This window comes from Nelusetta ayraudi, unplaced genomic scaffold (assembly GCF_046127955.1).
Source record: "Nelusetta ayraudi isolate G7.1 ecotype Tasmania unplaced genomic scaffold, CSIRO-AGI_Nayr_v1 ptg000026l, whole genome shotgun sequence".
In the NCBI taxonomy this organism is placed as follows: Eukaryota; Metazoa; Chordata; class Actinopteri; order Tetraodontiformes; family Monacanthidae; genus Nelusetta; species Nelusetta ayraudi.
The window spans coordinates 10270168-10293985 of record NW_027466076.1 but is presented as its reverse complement, the minus strand read 5'-3'; the positions used below and the strand labels follow the sequence as shown (position 1 = coordinate 10293985).

Here is a 23818-nt window from a genome sequence, read left to right as displayed (position 1 = left end):
GAAACGCCGGAAACTGAACTTTTACCCACAAAAAAATAGATTTGCACGCTATGTCACGCACCATCTATGGCAGGGGTGGGCAAACTTTTTGACTGGTGGGCTACAATGGGTTGACTTAGGTGCTGGAGCAGGAGCAGATGGATGGAGTGTTTTGGTGACCCGCCTCATAGGAGAAAAAAACATATCATGGGATGTATAGAAACCTGTGGTTTAATGTCTATTGAAAATGAACAAAAGCATTACAACAAAATATGTCTCTTTGAAGCCCCGCGGTATTTAGCTCTTTATTGAAATGTCTCTTAAAAAAACTGAAAAAATGGGTGGAATACAGCTATTGTATGACTTCCTTCATATTAACATCATTTCTTCAAGTTTGGTGGGCCGGATTAAACAGTTTAGCGGGCCGCAAATGGCCACCGGGCCGTAGTTTGGCCATGCTTGATCTATGGGGTCGCTGTGTTTGTCACAGATGTTCACGAGGCCTGAATAAGGTAGCACACATATGTCGAACACATGATTTATATAAATAGATTTTATTTTACTTTTTTTATTTTATTTTTTTACTGTAAACAATCACAAATCAATGCAGTAATTACGCTATTTTGCTATGAACACGTGACAAAAAGGCCATTATCTGAACCCAAATTTCTGTTTCGATTCATAAATTCCACCTGAGTTCATTTGACGAGATTATGTCAATGAAAATAAAAGTTGCAGACATGTATGTAAAACCAGGCACGCTGACATATCCATCTTGTTAATTAATGTGAAAATAGCATCCTAAAGATACCACCCTGTTCTTCTAAAACCATTCTTATAGCAGAATCACTGTCGAAGCAGCCATTCCACTCAGTTATTTCTACATTCTAGGCTTCTTACATTCCCCCCCTTCAAAGTTGTTGACAACACCTTCTATTGGAGGCTGGCATGATGGATGACCTGGAGTTTAGAGATGAAATCCGAGCCATCCAGCTGCTAAGAACAATGAAAGTTTTGTTAAAGGGGCAAAGAAATAACCTTGAAGAGATTTCCCATCTTGGGAGCTTTTAATCTCAGCTGCACTCGGACTGCTGAGGAACTTTTCGTCATCCTTTAAGGAAAAAAGAAGCATTAGCCTTGGCCATAGTTTGACTGTAATCAAAACAGGAAGCTGGGGCAAGCCTTTTAAATGGCAGCAGTTTTTTATCAGGCAACGGGTTTGTTCCTTAATGACAGGAAGAACAAAGATGAGCACTTAATGCTTTCCTTTCCTCCAGACAAGACCGAAAAAACATTGCGGCATCCTGGTTCGCACCGAGCGAGCGCCGCTCTCGATAGCAACCGGAGACCTCATGGTCTTTTAGGTTAGCTAACAGCAACAACAAGTTGTATCCAACTCATATCTGTACTCATGAGATCCAGAGACACTTGGAGGATAACATGGAACCTGGGAAGCAGAACAAACATTGTCAAATACTAATGAAGCGGCTGGACAAAAACTAAGAGACTAGAGCTAGCATGAAAAAAAAAAAAAGCTAATTACATTTGCATGTACAATAAAAAAAATAAAAGGTTTTAACATTTAGCCACCGGCTTTAATAATAAATCAACTCAACACTTGAGTTGAGGGTCAACCCCAACACTCTTGTGTTGTGTCCACATGATTTGTCGCGCTGACCGTCGGCCTATCGTCACAGCACAACAGCTTACCAAGCCTGAAACCTCATTAAGCCCAGACAAGATTTACTCTCCTGGATGGACTTCTTGTTGGGGTGCTGCTGCAGCTCAGCCCTGAGTGATGACCCTTTTTTCTTTGACTCTTTATTACTTTAACCTTTCGCCGTAAAGCCCGCTGACCGCGACCGTTTCGTAGTTAATGGCGCACTTTTTAGCGGAGTTGATGCATGAAGATCATTTAGCTTTACAGCCTGGAAACCTGAGTCCTGCAGACCCACAGCAACTTTAAACAAATAAATCTTTTATTATTATTATTATATAACTGGCTCAAGGGAAGCTTGGCATCTCTTGACGCTAGGGTGCGAATTGGCGGTGGATGCAAACAAAAAAATCAGCTGATTGTTTCTGGCCATCCTGAGACTGTGCACGATCCCTAACACATCAATTTGGAAGTCCAAGCAGACGAGTGGGACAATAAAGCTGAAGAAGAAGACAAAGAGGAAGCGACTTCGAGCCATGATGTTGCTGCCGTAAACTGAATTTTCACATAAAATACAAGAACAAAGGCTGTGACCACAGGCTTTTCTTGGGGAAATAAGGTGTTTTTGTTCAGACTCCCCAACGATCCCTTTAACGAGTCTCGTTAGACGCCACGGCGCATTGTGGCGAGCGGCGTAGCGCCGATGCTAACCTCGCCTCTCACACCAATAGGAAGCCGACAGCAAATCTCATTGATCCCCTTTAAACATCAGAAAGTTCTTGCAGTCACCTTCCAAGTGTTTCCTCCACTTTGCAAACACTTTCTATTGGCCCAGACGAAATAAAACACATTCCAATCAGATCGTATTACATTTTTAAACAAGTCCTCCACTTAATTTTCAGTCCGCCAGAGAAAACAATAGTTTCCAAACCACTGCAAGAACACATCATGTCCACATGTGTCAACACGGCAGACAGGCGATGAATTAATTTGGCTCGCTGCTGTTGTTGATATTAATTCAATATCCTGGCAGCATCGTCCGTAACAGCACAAGGCTAAAGGGTCTGACATCAAGGGTCTGACTTAAGAGGCTCTGTGCCGCTTAAGCCTTCACACGTCTCGCAACGTGACGAGCCTTGAAACAACAACAGATGTGTAAGTCGAGGAGACGGTGAGGAGACAATAAAAAACAGGGAGGCTGGTGTCACTACAGTGTCATATACATCAGGTGATGGCCGGGCAGTTTGGTGGAGATAAGCAGGGATAGACGGTGTGAGAGATGGTTGGTTGAGGTCTGAGGTGCGTGCATGCGTGTGTGTGTGTGTGAGAGTGTGTGTCTCCCCGGACCATGTGGCTCGTCTAATGCAACACCCAGTCGCTGGTCCTCATTAAACAGAACACTGGATTCACAGACGTGAACATCTGGAGGGCGGCCTCCTCTGCGACGCGCTCCGTTCAAGATCTGATGATTCACCAACGGTTGAGCAGTGATTTACGTTTGTTTTTGTCACTCACTGGGCACGGGGCGGGAAACAACACACAAGGGTTCACAAGAAGTAAGTTAAGTAAAGCAAATCTGAGCGAGGGCGGGTCTAATGGCTCCTGTCGTGGACAGACAGGAAGGAGGATCTCTGAGAAACTCCTCGTTGAACACTCCCTCATCTGGGCAGATCCCAGAGTGTCTTCCAGTATTTGTTTTTGCTCCCCCCCCACCCCCCGCCCCCCACCCCATTTGATTGATTGGATAACATGGACCATCTCTTGATAATTTAGCCCCGCAACCTTTCTTATCTGCAATTGATTCATTAACATAGAAAAATGCAAATGTGTAAAAAATGCATTGCAACGTGAAGCGTCGTCTCCTCCTCGTCTTTAAGTGAAATGATGCTTAAATGTCTTGAAACGGCACAACGAGATGCTTCCAGATGCTGAGGTGGAGGTCGAAGCCTCCGCTGCTGTGCCCGGGCTTCCACATCTGCCGTGGATGACATCCAACCGGATGATGTGCAAGGAGGCAGGAGAGGGGACCGGGCCGCCTGCCCCTTGCGTGAGGGATGAAGTCAGGCCCTCGATCCAATAAACCCGCTGGAAACCAACTAAATCTACGCCAGTCACCTGACTGATGATCGGCAAAGTTGTTGCGTTGGAGCAGATCGACTGTGTGGGGGAGCGAGAAAGAGCCCGGAGGAGGCACAGCGGAGGGGAATTCACTCTCGGTCCACTGTTGTCATGGCATGTTGAGCAACACAGGGGCTGGGTCCTCAGTTTTTTGGCACCCCCCCAAAAAAGAATAAATAAAAAAAATAAATAAATTAAAACCAAAATCTGGAAGACTCCAGGTTCAGCAGGACCTCTGTTATCTCCCTCCGACACTCTACGCGCTGATGTCTTTCCTGCTCTGGCACCAACTTATTTGGAGAGTCTGAACAAGTCCCGCGATTTCACCTGCGTGCGTCACCCTCACTGCGTGCGAGCGAGATGCGCGCATGTCCGTTGCAGCGGCCCCCGCCTGAGAGTTGCTTCACTCACTCACGAGAGAGAGAGAGAGAGAGAGAGAGAGAGAGAGAGCATCCCCGCGTGGTGCGCTCGCTCGTTCCGTGCTACCTTGGCGTGCGTGACCACCGCGCGCTCCATTCCGCATCTGGACGGTCAGAGAGTTCAGACCTCCACCGCGACGCTCATATATAAGGTACAGAACTGTCACTTTCTTTTCTTTTTTTTTTTTTCTCTTCTCTACTTTCTTTATCTTTTGCCGTGTTCTCAGCGCGACTGCGACACTTGTTTGGCGGAATGTCCTGCTTGGTTTTTTTTTTTTTTTGGGGGGGGGGGGGGGGTCGCCTGGCGCGAGATTAGAACGAATTGTTTTCGATACACAGCAACGGAGTGCGTGTTGCTGTCGGCGCACTTTTCTTAACGGTCAGCGCGTCACGGTGTCACCTCACATACTGTGAAATGTTTGACTAGTTTACTGGGACAGTTGGATTTGAGTTGTGATCCCTCTTCAAGTTTTCTAAAAAAGCGCCTTGTTAATTGCATTTTGATTAAAAAAAAAAAAAAAAAAAAAAAAGGACAATGTCTGTAAATTAAAAATAAATAAATAATAATAATAATAATAATAATGGAAAAGCAAAGGCAAACCACCCCTAACATATTACTCGTAACCAATCACATTCCTTCAAATGTAATTGTAAAAAACTGACACATATTCACTGATGAAGTGTTATTGACCAGCAGAGCAGCTTTGCGTGACTTTTGACCTGAACGACACACTGCCGGGTCCTTTTATTGACTGGGTCACCCAAGAAGATTATCTCCCTGTTCTGCACTCCTTGCCCGTGTGATGCAGACGCCGGTGCTTGCGCGTGTGTCGCTGTCACGGCGTGTTGTTGTGTTTTCTTTCTCAGCGTGTAATGTTGGAGAGGTTTTGGCAGCTGGTCCCACATTGAAACAGGGCTCGATTTGAAATGATACAAAAAAAAATATATATATATATATGTATGAAATACACAAACGTGAGTGGAGTGACAGTTGTGCAATGATGTGAGATTACATGCATACAATTTGACATTTAAGCAGTTTATCTAAGCAGTTAGCTCTTTGGTAGCTTTTTTTTTGGAACAGTGTTTTCTTTACGATGAAGGAGTTTTTCCACTGTTTGCACTGCAGCGACAGCTCGTAGTGTCTTTTACCTTCATGCCATGGGTTTCTGTTTGGATGAGATTATTTCCACCACCAACATCAACGCCTTTACTGTGAAACAGCACCGTGAGCTGAGCTCTGATCTCCGCCACAGTTTATCTGTTTTGCAAGGGGTGGGGGGGGGATAAAAATGCGGGACTGTGTCTCAGCCCAACAACCCCTTTCTGTGTGCTGTGTGCTTAGACTTGGCGGCTCCACCCTGACTCCCCCACCCCTACCCCACCCATTATCCCCACAGCACCCCCACCAGCACCCCAACCTTCAAAATAAACGAAGGGCGCATGTTCTAGCATCGGCACAAAAGGGGTTCAGTCAACTTTGATTTCGATGGAGAGGAAGCAGGTCAAGGGGACACGTGTGTGTGTGTGTGTGTGTGTGTGTGTGTGTGTGTGTGTTTGCCAGGGTCCTTTCTGCCTCCTGCAGGGAGGTGTGGTTTTCAATTAAGACAAAGTCTCTCCTTTTGCTTTCTGAATAGACGCTCCTGTCGAGTTGAGCAGCGTGTTTGTCGTTCGGTGGCCGGAGCTTGAAAAGGAAAAGCTCCCTCTAAATAGCAGGTGTGTGTTTGTTTGTCTGTGTGTGTTTTAAGATTATTTGTGTTGGGAACAATGAACAATGAACAGAGTTCATTTTCTGAACTCTGTTTGGAAAAAATACACACGTGCAAAAAGAAAAAAAGAACTGAGTTGAAAACTTGCCCACTTAGAGCGACGGCGCGCAAAAGAACAACTTTCCCTCTCTGACCCAAAACAAACGAAGCTCCGCCGTGGAAAATACGCGGCAACACGACTTCCCGTGAGCGGCTCCGTGACGCTTTCCGTCTGATGACGTCGCGCAGTTCCAGAAAGACGACAAGCCCACAACCTGAACTGAAAAAGGCTCCTGTAGCAACTGACAGTAGGAGCTGCTGAGGTGTTCTATTTTTAGTCAACCGTTAATATTTTGAAGGAAGTGCAGTATTTAATGAAGCCCCTGTTTCATGTATTGGACCCTGTCAGGTGGACTTCCTTAAAAAAATGTTCTTATACAAGAACTGCTCTAAGGGTAGGAAAACCAAATGGAACCAAATGAGTTTTTATTTGTACGGCGAGTGTACACTTGTATTAATGCATTTGTCTGCAGTATGTTGAGCTTTTACCAATGTAAAAATCATAAATCAAGCCAAATGTTACACACAGCTTCATGGATCCCCTTTGCAACGTCAACTTAAGCGGTTGTCTTCTTACTAAAGACTGTTTATGGGTCGTCTTTGGAGGGAGATTAGTTGAGAGGCCAGAGAAGAAGTCTTTATCCCAACTGCCAGATTTTTTTGTTTTACTTTTATCGAGATCCATGTAGCTTCCTGTATGCTCCCTGCCGGTCGCTGGGAGTGTATTCGCATCCAAAAAAAGGTTGTGATGGGAGACAAATGAATGGCTCTGAGTCCATCCTTCAAACTGCATTTCTGTTTGGCTCTTGCTGTAAACAGAGAAGCCCGTGAGGAGATGGGTCACGACCCCGGGGCTTAAATTCTTACCCTGTTTAATAGAATTTGCAGCGCTGCACTTTGACCCACGGGCCTCAGCCCCGGCCACCCTCAGAGGGGGAAGCGGGACAACCTGCAGACGCGTCCTTCCCCAAAAAACACAACTCCACGGCGCGACGATAAACCAGCTTGGCCTCCGCGTCGCCGTGTTGCTCGGGGTCAAGGCAGACAGTAAACACCGGGTCATATAGAACTCATCGCAGTGGGGAGGGGCCGGGCAGGCAGAGAGGTGAACAGTGTGAGGGACGGTTAAGAGTGATGGGGGGTTTGGAGGGGCTTTAAACAGCGTCTCAAGGCGCCGATTATTGAGAGGAGGCTGACAGCTGCCGGCCTTCAACTGGAAAACGTGAAGTTCAAAGGTTTTGTAATCAAGATACTTCACTTTTCTTAAGCAACACAATGACGTTTAATTTATACAAAAAGGGGGCACAAAGCCAGGCCAGAATCTACTTTTCAGATTTTATCTTTCGTCTTGTTTTTTTTTTAAGCTGAATTGAATTTCCAAAAGTTTCTGTGTGCAGCGACCGTCAGATGTCACGTTTACCTAAAGGGCCTTAATAGACATGAATTGCACGACTGTTAGCAGGGTTCCCAACTCTGTCAGACACAAGATCAAGGTCAAGTTTCCGACACACCCGTTCATCTGCTGCCAACCCTGTGATGGTTGATCACGTGATCATTGAAGCAAAGTTGATTTGGCAGTTGGGGCAACTTCTACCTTGCCAGAAATAGATTTTGCTTCAACGCCGTTGGATTGCATTACATAGCTTGAGTGATCCAATTCCCAAGGTGGGAATTGGATCATTGGAAACATGTACAGATATATATGGAATTGTGCAAGAAGCATGGCCACAACAACTTAAGACAGTGTTGATAAGTTTAAGCCCTTGTTTTCTATGTGTTTGTGCACATGCATCCGTCTCTCTTGATAAGAGGAGTTGTGTGATGAACATGCAAACCTTTTGACTGACCACAGGTGGGCGCCGTCTGTGATAATACTTACATTCACACGTCCTCAGATCATTTTGATAATGTTCTACTCCTTAAACCCGTGGAGTTTTACCTTCATGGATCCCAGTGTAACTGGATCGGCAGCGAAAACATTTTTATCAGGCGTGTTTAAATGCGTTGCGCGCTGCTGTTACCGCAGATATTTGCCGCGGCCAACTTTTAAGATGAGCTGCTGACAGGTCAGAGAACTGATAAGAGCTCGAGCATGATCGTGGTTGCGTTGTTTAAACGAAGCCTAGCGGAGTGAAGTGAAAATGTGTCCTTATTAAGATGAGTAATCTTATATGCGGCACGTTGAAGAATTTTTATTTGAAAGTGAAAGGACATATAATAGGATTGTTTATGGGAAGGTTAGAGTGTAGCTCCAGTTAATAAGTCACGTTGAAAGAGCTCAGACGTGAAGATTACATCGATCGCTTCTGCCAAGGAACAAGAAGGCCATTTCAGAGCTAATTAAACCACTTCAGACACACAGTGGCACTCTGTGCGACGCTGGCCAGAGGGTGTGGCCCAGAGAGTCTGCAGCAAAGACCCTCCTGTGCTGACTGCCGTTTAATAAATATGTTATTACAGTTTATTTTTGTAACTACAGAAGTGCCCTCAACAAACAAACAACCTTTTTTTTTTAAACCTGAAACAAAACCAACACGTTTCAAATATAGTGCAACATCATTTTTTGACTGGTACTTGGATCTGCATTGACTGCGCTTTTTAGCTCATATTCAGGCACTCACATCATTCAGGATCATTTAGAATTCAGCGCTGAAATCTTATTCATCCATCCATCCATTTTCAGAGAATCTTGAAATTTCTGTGGATTCCAGAAGAAATCCGCTTCCTTTATAGTTAAGATGCGCTGGAAGTTCGAAGAAAACCGCTCCAAACTGCTCTGAAAGAAAGAAAAATCTGAAATATCACAAAATGATAGTTTTTGCTGTAGTCCTCGCGGGACGAGAGTTTTTGTCTGTAGAAACGTTTTGTTCATCTTTCAGGACAGCCGGAATTAAAACAGTACGGCGATACAACTTTACGCTTGGCGGCTGGATGACGACAAGGTTGTCTTTTTTGCTTCCTGCAAAGTTAAAACAGTGAATGGCGTGTCGCAGAAAGTCGTAGGGGCGGTGCGGGCCCTTCCTGATTGGGCGGATCGGAGCCGTTGAGCTTACGTCCCACTCCGGCTGCCTTGAGCGGTGCTTGAAAGCGGCCCTCACTGGGCCACTGTGCTCCTCACTGAAGACTCTTTGTGGCGGCCGCGGGGGCGTGAGGCTGACGTGTTGCTAGGTGGGCCGCCGACCGCCCCGGGACGCGGCGCTACGACCGCGGGGAGGAAAATACATGCACCAGCGTGGAAAGTGACTGCGCTATTTGTGCATATTGTAAATACTCCACCCAACACTTCCCACCCCACCCACCTTTTTTTAAAATATTTTTTTTAAGTATTTTTTTTTTGCAAGCGTGCACCGCGGAGCAGGTTGTCTCACCCGCTGCTGGGAGCGGTTACATCATGGCGTTCCTCGTCAGAGAGCTGGCGAACACAGTGGATGCCTTCACATTTTTTCAGTCGTCTGTTGGTTGAGTGTTCAGTTTCTGCAGCCGTGCCTAAAATAACGCTGCATCCTGATTTTAGTAATTAGGAACACCTTTTCTTAACCTGAAAGGTTATGCCCGATCTGTTTCGCATATGAAAGAGCCATATTCATTTGCCCATATAAGCTGGGTTAGAGCCAGCGGTCTTGGCTGTGGTGAGGTCTTACCTTCCCTCACCACTAACAACTAAAGACTCTTTAAGTGGGATTTGGCAAACTGTCTGTCCCCAGTCAAAATGAACCAATCAGATTTTTATTTTTATTTTTTACCACCAGGTGAGCAAGTTGACACTGCCACCCAATGCCTATTGGTGCGGGGGGGGCAACACTTTTGGAGGATGCTACAGATGATCATTTGAAACGTGATGATTTGATGTTTGAATAAAGACTTTGCATAGCCAGTTCGGAGAACATAAAAAATATACTGCTCTTTATTTAAAAAAAAAATTGAAAATTGAAAATTTGCGTAGTTCCCTATTGTTCCATCAGGTCTCAAACCACTTGTTAATGGATTACTGTGTTTGGGCAAAGAAGAAAAAAAAAAAAAAAGTTCATGGACCTTTTCTACATGGATCATGACTTCATGCCCACAATAGGTGCCCTGCAAGGTTGAAGCCCTTATCCAGAAGGCAAGAAACTCTTTCTGGAACCCGCAAAGCTTCGAAAAACAACCCGAAAGCTGAGGGGTGTGCGCACTCTACCAAAACACCCGACAGCTGCGCAGAGTGACACTGAGAAACTAAACAAACATCCAAACATCACTTTGGTTCCCCTCCAGCCCCTGCGTTGCCGTCCCACCAGATAAATAGAACCTGGCCGTTTTCCAGTCATGCAACAGAGAATGAATCCACCAATCCACACTGTGAAACCACAACTACCACGGCAACAAAGACCCCCCCCCCCCTTCCCCCCCGCTTTTGACATGACCGAGGAAGAAATGTAATACGCCGCTTGTCATCGGCGGCAACGTCAACGACACACGCGTGTAATGGGATCCAGAGCCGAACCTCAACCCCGACCCTCCACCCCCCAACATCCCATAAACACAGACTCTTGAGGGGCCCCGCTTGTCTCATCATGTAAAGTTGGATTGCTTCAACACTTAAGTGAAACATCTTGGGAGTTAAAAAAAAAAAAAAAAAAAACCCACATCTGGAGTAAAGCATCATTTTCTGAGAGGATGCTCCTCATTCGTTTTTTTTTTAAATGCTATTCAAGAACAAATGACTGTTGTTCGTTTTCAAGATCAATCCATGATGTATTCATAATGATTCTGATGTCCATAAAAAAGTAAATATTAAATTATAAGTGTGTTTTTTTTAAGTATAGAACCTCAACACGGTGAGACGTGGCCGCAAATTGTCAACATTTTGACAAATTTATCATGAAATTTCAGAGTGACTGCTTAGAGGCAAGGTGTGTGTTTGTGTGTGTTAGTGAAGTTCACAGTCTTAGGAAGATGGATGTTTTCCTCCACAGTCGTGGATAGAGTTTCGTCGTCAAAACATTTATGGAGCTGTTAGCGCCGCACAGATACTCTTTAAATTTGATTAATGGACTGGCAGTTACAGTTGCTCATTTTTTTTTTTACCTCGTGGAACCCCAAACTACACACACATTGTTGTCTTAAACCTTTGCACTTCCACGCTGATGTCCGCTCCGTTGTCCCTCTATATAAACGTACAAAAAAAATGACGTTCCTGCCCCTTGTGGGAGTCGCGTAAAACATCAGTCAGCAGGAGCAATAAACCATTGAGGCAAGAAAACAATGATTTTCCTCAAACTGACCTTCAACTTGACCTTTGGTCCACCGCTTCGCCTCAGTCCTCAAACATCAAAGGCATCAGGCTGGCAGGATCAAACAGGCCGCTGGACATGATACCTGCCGAACGTCAGCTTCAAAAAATACCTGTGAGTGCCCACCAGGGGGCTTCACAGGACGTACACATAATCACGTGCTCTTTAATTAGTTGTCACTGTTGAGTTTTAGGGTAAAGTTGGTCAAAAAGCTCTGTAAAGCAGCATAGACTTAAATTTTAGGAATCCTCTTAATCTCCGGCAGGCTGTATAAAATGACACAGCATCAAGGAACAAAGGTGGTTGGTTATTTTCTACTCTCAGTCATTAATTAGGCAACGCAGCGATGTTTTGGTGACAATTTGTACTGGACAGACTTTTAAATCCAGACTCAGGCGAGCGAGTTCGCGGCAGAGCAGGTGTTCCCCCTCTCTGTGACGGCGGATGTATCTTTAAAAGGAAAAAGAAAAAAACTGCCAGCCGATTAACGGGGCACGTCGCGCACCCGCGCAGGCAGCACATCAAAGACTTTCAACGGTATCAGCGAGCGCGTCAAGGTGCAGTGGAGAAGAAAGACTTCCAGCTGTGTGGTTGGGTCAACAGTGAGGTTTGGCGTGAGGCGATCCAGCCGAGGCTGCGGGGCTCCTTAATGACCGCTCTTTAGGACTTAAAGAACGGTTACGTAGTGAAATGCACGAAGAGCCCTTTAAACGTGCCGTCAAGACTATGACCGTTGACATCCCCGGTCTCCTCAGAGCCTTTCTACACCAAAATATTTAGTTTTGGTTTTTTTTTTTTAAAGATTTTGAAGGGTTCAGAGGTCATATCAACATCTAATAAGAGTCCATGAGTGTTTGGTATTGTTTTAATACTGTTCAAAGGCAGTGGACTAACAAGTAGAACCAAAGAAGGAATGGAAACTCTGAGAGTGTGTGTGCACCCGAGGCACTACTTTGTGACATTTTAACTCAAATGCCTTGTTCTTGTTACTGTCATTGTGTAACACTCACTGGAGAACACACACACACACACACACACACACACACACACACACACACACACACACACACAAAAAAAAACATCCTTAATACCCAACGTATTTAGGAGGTTTTACTGTCCGTGTGTGTGTCTGAGGTTGTCCTTCAGAACGTCCCTCTGGTAAAAGCCAGTGGACATCTCCAGAGACTCCAGCAGGCAGGTTTTCATTTCCACAGGTGATTTCTACTACGACCCTGATAGCAGGTCGTTTAAACATGAGTATATCAATGCGCATGTTATATAGTGAAGAGCTCAGTGGCATTAAAGCACATGAGCGTCTCAGCAGGGGGTGTCAGCAAAATGTCAAAATGTCAATGTTGTAAAGGTGTTTAAATAAAAAATTCAATGTTGGAGCTCGCTAGCTAGCTAGCTAGCTAGTTTTAGATGTCCAAAAAGAAGGACATATAAAACTGATTGTGTTTCATAATGCTAAACTTTGCTAAGGTCCTCCATAAACAATAGTAAAGTCAGCTTAGTTTTTCCCCAGCTGCATTATTAATGCTAAAACAATACCTAACAAAATGTATTCTACTTAAGTTTTTTAGTCACTTCTCTGGGAAAAAGTGGCCCATCCAGTTTTTTACCAGCCCACCCAAATCACACTCTGCCGACGCCAGTGTGGAGTGTTACACTTCTGTTGGCTAATTGACTTCCAGAAATGATGACTTACAGGGTTAAAAGGTTGGAAGATGTTATTGTTTTTTTTTTCCCCCTTTGCGGCCTTTCAAAATAAATGGACTCTGTGTGTATCAGTGGATGTTGTTTGTGTTGGCGCGTTACAGGCCCATTACTTGGCATCCCGGCGAAATTCTTAATTCCCAGAGACGAGGGACTGGGAGGGGTCCCGCACTCGGACAAAAGATTGCTTCAGAGCCAATTGCACTAAAACCTTCATGGTCGTGGACCACAGGGATTCTAGCGCCCTCTGCATATGTTCTCACGCTGTCGCTGTCGCTTCGCTTACTGAACCTCCTTTATGTCATTTAATTCCTGTCAAGTTAAGGTTCCTCGCGGCCAAAACTCTCGCAGTGATCAGAACGCTTTCAGTGTCTGAACTCGGCTCACTTGTTTTCTGCTTGCTAGTCTGCTCTGCACCTTCAACGTGTCAGATGCACTTTCCACGGCAAAGCATGCTGGGATTTTGACTGTTTGGCACCTCTAGATGCGTCCCAAGTATTTGACCAGGTTGCTGCAGTTTTCCTGTAGTTCGATACAGCGTCCGCACTTGCTGCAAGGATGCCAGTGAGGTTTCCACGGGGCTGCAGATTGAGAGCAGCACATGCAAAAAGACAAGATTCAAGCAGATCAACAACATCCCCATCATCTCGTCAACATTCGCCCAACACGCAGGCGGTCGAGAAGGAATCGCCTGTGGCTGCTGCGCAGTTCGTGACTCACAGTGCCAGGCCAACTATTTCTTTGAAAAGAATTGGTGGTAATTGAATTTGGCCAGCAGCTGATTAGGACTGAGTCATAATTGCACAACAAGCGATTGCGTTCACAAGGTTGCAAATGAACAGGATTCGCCGCAGTGAACAAACATCTTGTGAACAAACGCGGGGCCCATAAAATGGACATCAGGTTGCGCAAGAGGCGAAACCTCAGTGGCGGGAAGAGAGTCCAGCAGAAATGTTTCTTTTATGTGGTGACTTTATTTACAGCTTGTTTATCGTCAGAGGTTGAGGTTCGCCTATTTGCATTACTCCTTGCCACTTTTACAGGGCTGAACTCGCTGACTTTGAATACAAATACCAGCGTTTGCTAGAAGAGCAGCAAACTAAAAAAAAAAAAGTCTCCAAGAAACTCCCAATCAACCAGTCTAACACACACACGTTTGTCTCTCTATTTTTGTGAGGACTTGCTTTAGCCTTTATAAACCGAACCCTAATGTGCCTCAGCCTAAATCTCAACACAACCTAAATGCACAGTTTGCCTGTACAATTTAATGGTAGTTGTGAAGTTTTGACAGAAAGTGGGGACTTAACAGAAACGTGGTCACTCTGTTGGTTTAAAACATATTGCGGTCGTAACAGTTCTGTAGTCACAGACAATACACAGACACACACACACACACACACACACACTCACACACGAGCGCACCTGGCCTACATAAAGACTTTGACCACAGAAAGACTTGTTTACCATCTGCACAGATGGATGCTCAGGAATGTCGTCATCGTAGGACACTCGCTTTGCATGTGTGTGTGTGTGTGTGTGTGAGAGAGAGAGACAGAGAGAGACAGAGAGCGAGTGAGTGAGAGAGCACATAGATGTATGCACTGTAAGTCTGTAAAAACAGTGTTGTATCAATGCTGAAAATCTGGCCTTGCACCATTTCCTCCTGCTGCAGAGTCCTCTCCTCCTCCTCCTCCTCCCCCCCCCTCCCTCCACTATAGCATTATTTTTTCTAGCTGTATCTCACTCTCTCCCTCCTCCATTCCCATTTCACACATCGCCCGCTCCCTGCGGAGAACAGACCGACTCAAAGTTTTTCAACCTTTCGCGCGAGGACAACCACACACCCGCCACCTCCCTCCACACACACACACACACACACACACACACACAAACACACACACACACACACACGTGCAGATCCTCCGTCCTCTCCTGCTATGCGTAATGACAAGTGCCTAAAGGGAGGGAGGGAGGGAGGGAGGGAGGGGCAATAGGGTTTATGTGTTTAAACGGTGCACGGAGCGTGCTGCAGAGTTATTCTGCTGACTGCAGGAGCGCCACCTGGTAGGGCGAGGGAGGCGGGGGGGGCGGGGGGGGGTAGCACATCAGCAATTTTGGGACAGTGAATGAAGATAAAGTCGGCGCTGGATGGTGAAGGGTGGATCAATCCCGATGACCGATAGCTCGCTCCGTCTCTGGGTGCATCTGGCTTTATTAGAGGCAAGGGGGTCTGTTGTTGCCAGTATTATCTCAACGAGGATGCAGTGAGAATGCATGGAACATCAAAACAACAAAAAACAATCATTTGTTTTTAGTACTAAATTAAAAATGTTTTTTGTCCATTATTTCAGATCGGTTCAGGCCAATAAACTCAAACTTCGATCTGTGATAGCAGTTACTAGTTCGCCCCCCCCCCCACTTTGGACAAAGAAAAAAAAAAAAAAATCAAACGTTAGTGTACACTTGTATTGTTTGAAAGGTTGACAATCTTCTCATCAAAACTTCCTGTTGTCGACTGCTGGCAGAAATGTGTTTATTCAATTAATTTGCCAGACTTTGACTCTGCGGGACAACCGGGCTGGAAAACTGTAATTGTGAGGGATTCTTCTCCAGGCTTGGGTTAGAGTGAAGGGACTGTGCAGTATGTGCGTGCGTGTGTGCGTGTGTGTGTGTGAGTGAGTGAGTGAGTGGGGGGTGAAGCTGCGCTGTGGCACAGTCTGTCTCTCAAGTTGTGGACTGTGAGTGTGACCGGGACATGCTGCTGCTGCTGCTGCTGCTGCTGCCGCTGCTGCCACTGCTGCTGCCACCGCTGCTGCCTTCTGCTTCTCTCTGCTGGATGACAGGAAACATTCCCCATTCACGCCATGTAACGTATATATTCCTGCAGTGTGAATGCATGTGTGGCGTGTGTGTGTGTGTGTGTGTGTGTGTGTGCGTGCACAGACAACAGTTTTGTACATCTCAGTTAGACTTAGGTCACCTTTCGCTCCTGCAGCTGAGCTCTCTGCTCAGTTGCGGCAGTTTTTTCGGCTGCAGATGTTCCTCGCCGGGGAACGGAGCTGCGGGACTCTGCAGCTTTTCCTCCCAGGAAGCCTTCTGGGAGGAAAAGAAGCTCCGCAGCGAGTCCCACCGATCGGATCTCAGCTGTTCGCGCTAACTTTCTCCCAGTCTCTGTGCCGCATCTGTTAATTTAAAAAAAAAAAAAAAAAAAACTCTGCCAGCAGCATCATCCTGCAGTGCTCTGACAGCCTCCTCCTCTGTGTGTGTGTGTGTGTGTATGTGTGTGTGTGTGTCTGTGCGTGTGTGTGTGTGTCCCTGCAGTGGTCACACCTCCACTTTTGGTGAGAGAAAATGCTTCCCGCGCTGATCTTCGCTTTGATCAGCCTGAGCCTCGCCGACCCGGACTTGGACACTCTGTATCCCCAACTGGAGCACTCCAGGACCATCTATGTCACAGGTTAGTGCCTGCGTATGCATCTGGGCGCTCCCCCCACCCCCCCCTTCCCCTCCCCCTCACCCCCTCCGCCAGTCTCCCTGAGTTTCGTTCACCACACTCACTCTGCAGTGTCATCTCCTCTCCTGCATTTATCAGTGTCCTGTGCTGCTGCGGCCCGGTGATAACGCTGCTATGCGGGGGGTTGGGAGGCAAGAGGGAATGGGAGGTGGGGGGGGGGGGGTCATTAGCTCGCCCAGATAAGACTATCTCACCGGCGCTTGCGGATAAAAAAAACTTTGTTTGAACGCGTGTGAGATTTTGAAACACTGCAAGGGAGGCTGGAAGATTTCCTGCTGTGTTCTGAGGTCAGAAGGGTCTTTCGGGGGGAGGGGAGGGGGGGCTTTAAGTGTCATTAAATCGTTTGAATTGAGTAAAATGGAGGGGGCAGCCCGGCATTGAGGTCGTTGAGTCATTCAGCGGAGGTAGCAGGCGCAGGCGGTCTCTCCTTAGGGCAGCAAAATTAGAAGCTGGCTCCGCGTGACAAAAGAAGAATGACAGTGCCTGGCCGGCTTGTCAGAGTCTTGGACCACCGCCACCGGACTTAACGAGCAGGCGATGAGACCTGGGTTCACGGCTGTAGGGTCAAATGAGAAGCAGCTGCCTGGATCGTCAGGTGCCAGCAGGAGGGGGGAAGCCCCAACGTATGCACACACGTGCACGCGCGTGCAAATGAGGGATTTGAGAAACACATTCATAGATCTGTGCATTTGGACTTGGTCGCCACCAAAAAACAAGATGTGTATGAATGAATGTGTAACCAGATATTATGAGTCACCTTAAAATAAAATAAAAAAATCACAGCACACTCCAAACACTCACGTCGCCACCTGGTGGTCTCTCTTGTTTTGCACGCTGACAGTTGAGCTGCGCGGAGGAGATTTGGTAAAATGCGCCACCGTGGGCAGAATAAATGAGGGGAACAAGATGGAAAAGAATCGGTGTAGGTGGGAAGTTGGCCGAGCATCTGAAAATTCCCACACCCAAATGTTTGACTGATGAGTGTCTCGACAGACATTGGTGTGTAGGTGAGGGAGGAAACTTGGTGCTCTGAATACAAATCAAACATCTTCTCTGCTCTGTCAGGAAAAGAACCTGCATCCACTGTTTTATTTGTACAGACCGTTGCTTTGTTTACTCTCACTTCTATTTTTGCAAGCAGAAAAACTCTGGCGGTCCAGCAGAGAGACTGTGATGTGTTGTGATTTCATCCCGCGCTGCAGAGAACGGCCCTCGGCTCTCCGTGTCGACGGACCAGGCCAAGGTGGTGTCGAGGCGGGGGGGAAATGCTACCCTATCGTGCAAGATCCAACGGGACCAATCACTGGCACCAAACCGCAAGATGAGAATCAAATGGACCAAGATGACCTCTGACTACCTGAAGGAGGTAGTACAGAAGAAATAACAAAACAAATATTGTTGACCTGTTTAGGTATTTTATTTATAACAGTCGCTACACATCATTAAGGTTCGTGTGCAAATAAATCAAATCTGAATTTGTTCGGCATTTTCAATCCGGAAGTTCTGCATTGACAAAATGTTTGAATTGCAAACTTGATAACAAAGTTTGGGATCAACTCAGCAAAACAAGGAGCAAGAAAATTCTCTCTGTTAATTTTGCTATTTTGTGCTCATTTATGCTGTGCTTTAGAGGTCACTGAAGACACAGGAGGAAACGTTTCATTTCATTGTGACAGTGACGGCAATTTTTGACCTGTGCAGGTGGACGTCTTTGTTGCCATGGATTACCACAAAAGGAGCTATGGCAGTTTCCACAGCCGCGTCCACCTGCAGGCCGCCTCCCCCATGGACGCCTCGCTGGTCATCACCGAAATCACCCTGGAGGATTATGGGAAATACAAATGTGAGGTCATCGATGGGCTGGAAGATGGAACAGTGGTGGTCTCCCTTGACCTGGAAGGTACGACAAAACCCCCTCCCGTCTTTGCCCATTTGCTGGGCTGCAGTCCGACCAAATTTAGCATCGGGAGCAGTGGCTGCTCGAGGGAAAGTCAAGAGCGAGTGTAGTTTAACGTTTGACATCAGTCCCAGAGCAGCGTCAGAATGTTTGGAAGTAGCCCGAAGCCAAAAGTGCCGTACAGGAAACTTCTGGTGAAAGGAATTGATTATGATAGAAATAAGATGCGCCTCCCTTCCTCACCGTGTAGGTATCGTGTTCCCCTACTTCCCGCGCCTGGGACGCTACAACCTCAACTTCTACGACGCTGAGCGAGCGTGTCGGGACCAGGACGCCATCGTGGCGTCCTTCGACCAGCTGTACGAGGCGTGGCAAGGCAAGCTGGACTGGTGCAATGCCGGCTGGCTGAGCGATGGCTCGGTCCAGTATCCCATCAACGTCCCCAGGGAGCCCTGCGGAGGCAAGAACACCGTGCCGGGCGTTCGCAACTATGGGCTGAGGGACAAGGAGAAGAACCACTTTGACGTGTTCTGCTTCACCTCCTACTACAAAGGTGACTACGACTGTTGTCATTGTCTGTGTTTTTCTAACTTTTTTTTTTTAACGAGTCACTCTGAAACGTGATTGGTCAGTGAAACGCACGGAGCCTCACGGTTGGTACCTCATTCCAAATAGGTCGATGAGACAATGGGTTCCAACTCATCAAGGTCTTATGCGAAAAAGACATCTGTGTATTTTCAGTCCGACACTGGAACTGACATTGTTTGCAGTTTGCTCTCTCACCACTAGGTGCCAGTGAATCCTAAACACTGGACCTTTAAAATATAAAGACTTACAAAACAATACAATTCTAAAATATTGGTATATGTATTTATGTAATTCTGGATGAAAACAGACCTACACTGAAAGTAACTAATAACCAATTGCGTAAAAATAGATGTAAAAAGTGGTAAATGATAAAGTTAGGAAGGAAACCAGGAAAGGAATTTGGTAATCAGGTAATGTGACAGCTGTTGGATTGTTAGCGTACTGGGTCGCCGCAAATCTGGATAAAATAGGCACTTGGAGCAAAATCCCCTGGGAAAGCAAGAGCTTGGACTGTTGATGCAGTCGGGCTGGCAGCCTGGCACCGCTTCAATCTGATTTCCATTACTGACTAAATAAGGGAAACGTTTTCGGAGTTAAGTGGGAGGTGAGCAAAGCCTGGCATCTGGACAGAAATAATGACTTCATTGTCTTTTTTTTCCCCCCTCACTTTGCAGTCGGTACTTGAGGGAATGGACCACAATTACACAATTATTGATATCACCTTTTTTCACATAGTACAAACATTCAGCCGTCCACCTAAACCAAAAGCTCGGCTTCTCTTCCAAACAAGTGCGAAAGCCTGCAAGCATGCGAGCAGACAGACTAAGCAGCCATGAAAAAGAGAAAGAAGACTTACAGGAAGTGACTGCGAGCGTAGATACTGCTGCTTAGATTAGCAATGGATAGTTTTGGAATTTGCACATTGAGAGGCAAAATAAAAAACTGACACTGACACATACATCTCTTTAGACAACATAATCTTTTTTTAAGGTTACTGCTGATTTAGCTAAACGCAATGGTGTATCGTGATGAACCACAGTCCGTAAAAAAAAGGTGCTGACTGAACTCAAGTCTGTAGTATTTGGAGATTTTGAGAGGAAACAGTGACATCAAGTGGTCATATTTTAGATCGCAGTGCTCTTTCACTCACCCTGCCTCTACCAAGTTTGCCAGTGAACTACGGTGGCGTACGCACACAAACCTGGATATCTCGTGCAACTTCTTCTTTGTTGGTGTATTCGAGGACGCGGGCTGGATTGTCCACACCGGCTGCCTTAGAAACACGGTGGTGGAAGCAAGACCCTTGCTCTGTGTAATACTGTTGTATACATATAAAAACTGTTCTATGGGTAGGAAAACCAAATTACTTTTATTGTACTGCGAGTATACACTTATACTTATTGGCAGTATATTGAGCTTTTACCAATAGAAATATTGTAAAGCAGGCCAAATATTAGAACTGGACCTTTAACTTGACGTCAATGTGCTTCTGCGCCTTCATCCGCCCAGGCCGATTCTACTACCTGATCCATCCGTCCAAGCTAACCTACGACGAGGCCGTCAGGGCGTGCCAGAAGGACGGCGCTCAAATCGCCAAGGTGGGACAGATGTACTCCGCCTGGAAGCTGCTGGGCTACGACCGCTGCGACGCCGGCTGGCTGGCCGACGGCAGCGTCCGCTACCCGATCTCCAAGCCCCGCCGGCGGTGCAGCCCCACGGAGGCGGCCGTGAGGTTCAACGGCTTCCCCGACAAGAAGCACAAGCTGTACGGAGTGTACTGCTTCAAAGGCCAGAACTGAGGCGCGCGAAAAAAAAAACGTGACGACACAGACAGCCTGCCACGCGCATCAGCACACACACAGACACAGACACAGACACAAGACACACACATTCACACTGTGACGCTTTATTTTATGTAAACCTTAAAACGTGCTGTTGCTGTTGCTTTTGTTTTGTTTGTTTGTTTGTTTGTTTTTAAAAAAAAAACTTATTACCAATGAGGGATAGTTTACAAATATTTAATGGTGACTATGATTTGATGAATGCTTAAGAGAGGGGTGGTCGACCGAGGTGGGATCAAAACCATAACTCCACTGCAATTCCAAGTCACATAACTACACACAACAGGTTGGTGCTCAGAAAAGTGGCTCGTCGCTCGGACGGATACTTTGAGCACTTGTCTTGTTTTACTGAAGACCTGGACCGACGCCACCAAAAAAAACCCCGCGACACTCATCGGGTGGGATAACAAGCATGACTGGACCCATTGCAGATTTGCCGTCCATACTTTACCAAGGTGCTACGACTGGTACTTTGTATACTTCATCCAGTATTTTATGTTTTTATAAGAATGTTTTGGACCAAACGTCACTGTCATTGTAGCTAATAGGAATAAGAAAAGGGAGCCACAGTTAGCTCTGGGTTATGTTTTCTAATTATTTAGAATGATATCTAGAAATGTATTTCTGTTTTTGACTATTTTTGTTGACATACTGTAGCGATATTACTTTTTTTTTTTTTATGTCTTAAAGGCCAAACTATCTAAATTCTTTGACTCCAACAGAAGAAAGCAACTGCAGAGTTGTAAAATAATCGTGAATCATGAAGCTCGATGCTGCTCTAGCCAAGTAGAAAGTGCTTACAGGAGGGCTATTTTGCAACATAGAATAAGTAGCATGAATAGAAGCAATAGTAGTCACTTACAAGCTTGGTTTGGCAGTGAAACGAAGCTTTGTGGCTCCCTGTTAGGCTTGATCCTGGGCTTCCTGAGCATGACTTAGCTTTTCTGAGCAGCTGTCTGTGACGATCAGCACACACTCACCGTCTGTCTAACGCTGTGATAAACGGCTGTTTTTGATACAAAGACTGTAGTTCATTGTGTTGACAAAGCCGGGGCAGGATTTACTATGCTGGGAAAGAGAAATAAAGATTTTTTTAATATTATTTTCAAAGGGTTTTTGTAAGAAGTCCAAGAGGAACATCCATGCGCTGAAGTTGGAATTGGGTGCTAGCCAGATCCTGAGTGAGCTGCTTCTCACGACTGACTCCATTATTGCCACCTCAGCTATGCGAAGGTCAGCCCAGTGCCACCCAGACGCAAGATTGAACAAGCACTGCAGCCAATCTGCGCTAGCTTGCTGAAAGGAGCAATAACACAACAGAAAACGTTTGTGTCTCTCGCATAGAGCTGCAAAAAGGATTCTTCCATGTAAGGATATCGGCCGTGCAAGCTGACCGAGTGTTAACTCACTGTACAATGTCCCAGCTGGCCTGGATGCAGGTTTAGGTCATTCTCCTGGGCCTGGTGCAGAGTCTGCTTTACATGACTCAATCTTTGACAGGCCACCCAACATTCTGCCACACTTTATCACCAAAGAACTGCAGAACAGACTGTCGAGATTGCAGGTATAATGATTTACCACAGACAGCGTGGGGAAATTAATTCAGGGTGTTGGAGGCTAAAATCTCCGCACTTTGCAAGTCACACATTAGCTTGAGGAACGCAACCGTGGTTGATAACTTAAAGGAAGTGCCTGCTTTACCATGTCATTTTTTTTTTTAAAGCAAATATGCTGTAGTATTACGCAGAGATAAAGAAAAAACGGGGTGTTAGCTTAAAGCCTTGATGCTAAAAATTTGTATGATTATTTTAAAAAGAAAGTACACGGTTTAATATTCCTTAAGTTTAAGTGTTCCTTTAGTGTCAAGTGCCCCTTGGGAAACTTCAACAGCGCTCGTAAGTTGTGTTTGGTTAAGTAACATTGAAGTCAGCTTGAACTGCTTTTTGCTGTGCTGCTGCTGGTCTTAAAAATACACAGAGAGAGCTAACTCATCGTCTAAATCAGCGTGATCTGATGTTTGTCCTCCAAATGTCGAGATATTTCCCAAAGGATTTAAAGGACTCCACCTTTACTTCTTTGATATATATCCTGTAACTTGAACAATGTTGCTCATCGGAAGTCTGAGCTTCAGCGCAGGTGGAGACTCAAAGGAATCAAAGACAAAAGGAACAATAAAACACATGACTCAGTCTACCCATGTTTGTTTGTTTTTCACTCTTCCAATCAAAAATAATTTCTGACCGATCATCATGTTTGTTTGTTTTGTTTCGCAAAATTAACACCTTTCTGGTCACGGGCGTCGGTGACAGCTGCCAGGTGTAGTTCCTGGTAATGTGTTCATCGTGTTTCCAAAGGGTGGAGCACCATGTGCAAATGTTTTCCCTCACGTTAACTGCAGTCAGTCAAGGTTGCTGCTTTCAGTTGCCTCAAGTTTCGAAGTGAACTGCAGCACGTTGCCAAAAGACGGCAGATGAGCGACAGCTGGTTTGCAAGCAGTCTGAATCGGATCTTAGAACAGGAGGGAAGACACAACAGAGAGCTGAAACCAAGCGGACACAGCGCAGAATGACAAAAGAGGAAAAGAATGCAGCACCTGGACTTAAATACACCAGGGAAAGAGTCACAGGTCACAGCAGGAGAGGGAAAACAAAGAGAGCACATGTGGAGCAGAAAGTGCCAATAAACAATCAGACCCTTATCAGATGAGAAACGTTGAATTCATTTAAGCATGTCGCACCATTAGATACGTTCCTAGATGAGGTTGGCAGCATAAAACCGAAAATCCAAGAAGTTCAAAGCCTTAAATGCAAAAACAATTCTGCTGTGATGACTTGAGCGATACAAGCCTTAAATAGGATCAGAACTGGCACCAAAACACCACATACCAAAAAAAATAAAAATGTCCATTTAATTTGATATTATCACTATTGACAGGTACTGTTCAATGTGTACATTCTCTGCATATTTTTTTTTAAAAACATGTGGCAGCAAATTTGGAAAAAAAAAAGAGC

At 45.8% G+C, this 23818-nt stretch overlaps 1 protein-coding gene across 2 annotated transcripts; it reads left to right on the top strand.

Annotated features, from left to right (window-relative positions):
• The first annotated feature begins 4211 nt into the window (after positions 1-4211).
• Positions 4212-23777, top strand: LOC142890599 (hyaluronan and proteoglycan link protein 1-like). Of its 2 annotated transcripts, none has more exons than XM_076029793.1 (6): positions 4212-4325; positions 16289-16424; positions 17684-17847; positions 18183-18381; positions 18629-18931; positions 20476-23777. In XM_076029793.1, exons 2-6 carry the CDS (start codon positions 16319-16321, stop codon positions 20763-20765), a joined length of 1062 nt encoding a protein of 353 aa, XP_075885908.1. In that variant the 5' UTR covers positions 4212-4325; positions 16289-16318; the 3' UTR covers positions 20766-23777. The 2 variants fall into 2 exon arrangements, with proteins under 2 accessions (XP_075885908.1, XP_075885907.1); XM_076029792.1 differs by lacking the exon at positions 4212-4325 and adding an exon at positions 15701-15833.
• Positions 23778-23818: the final 41 nt, after the last annotated feature.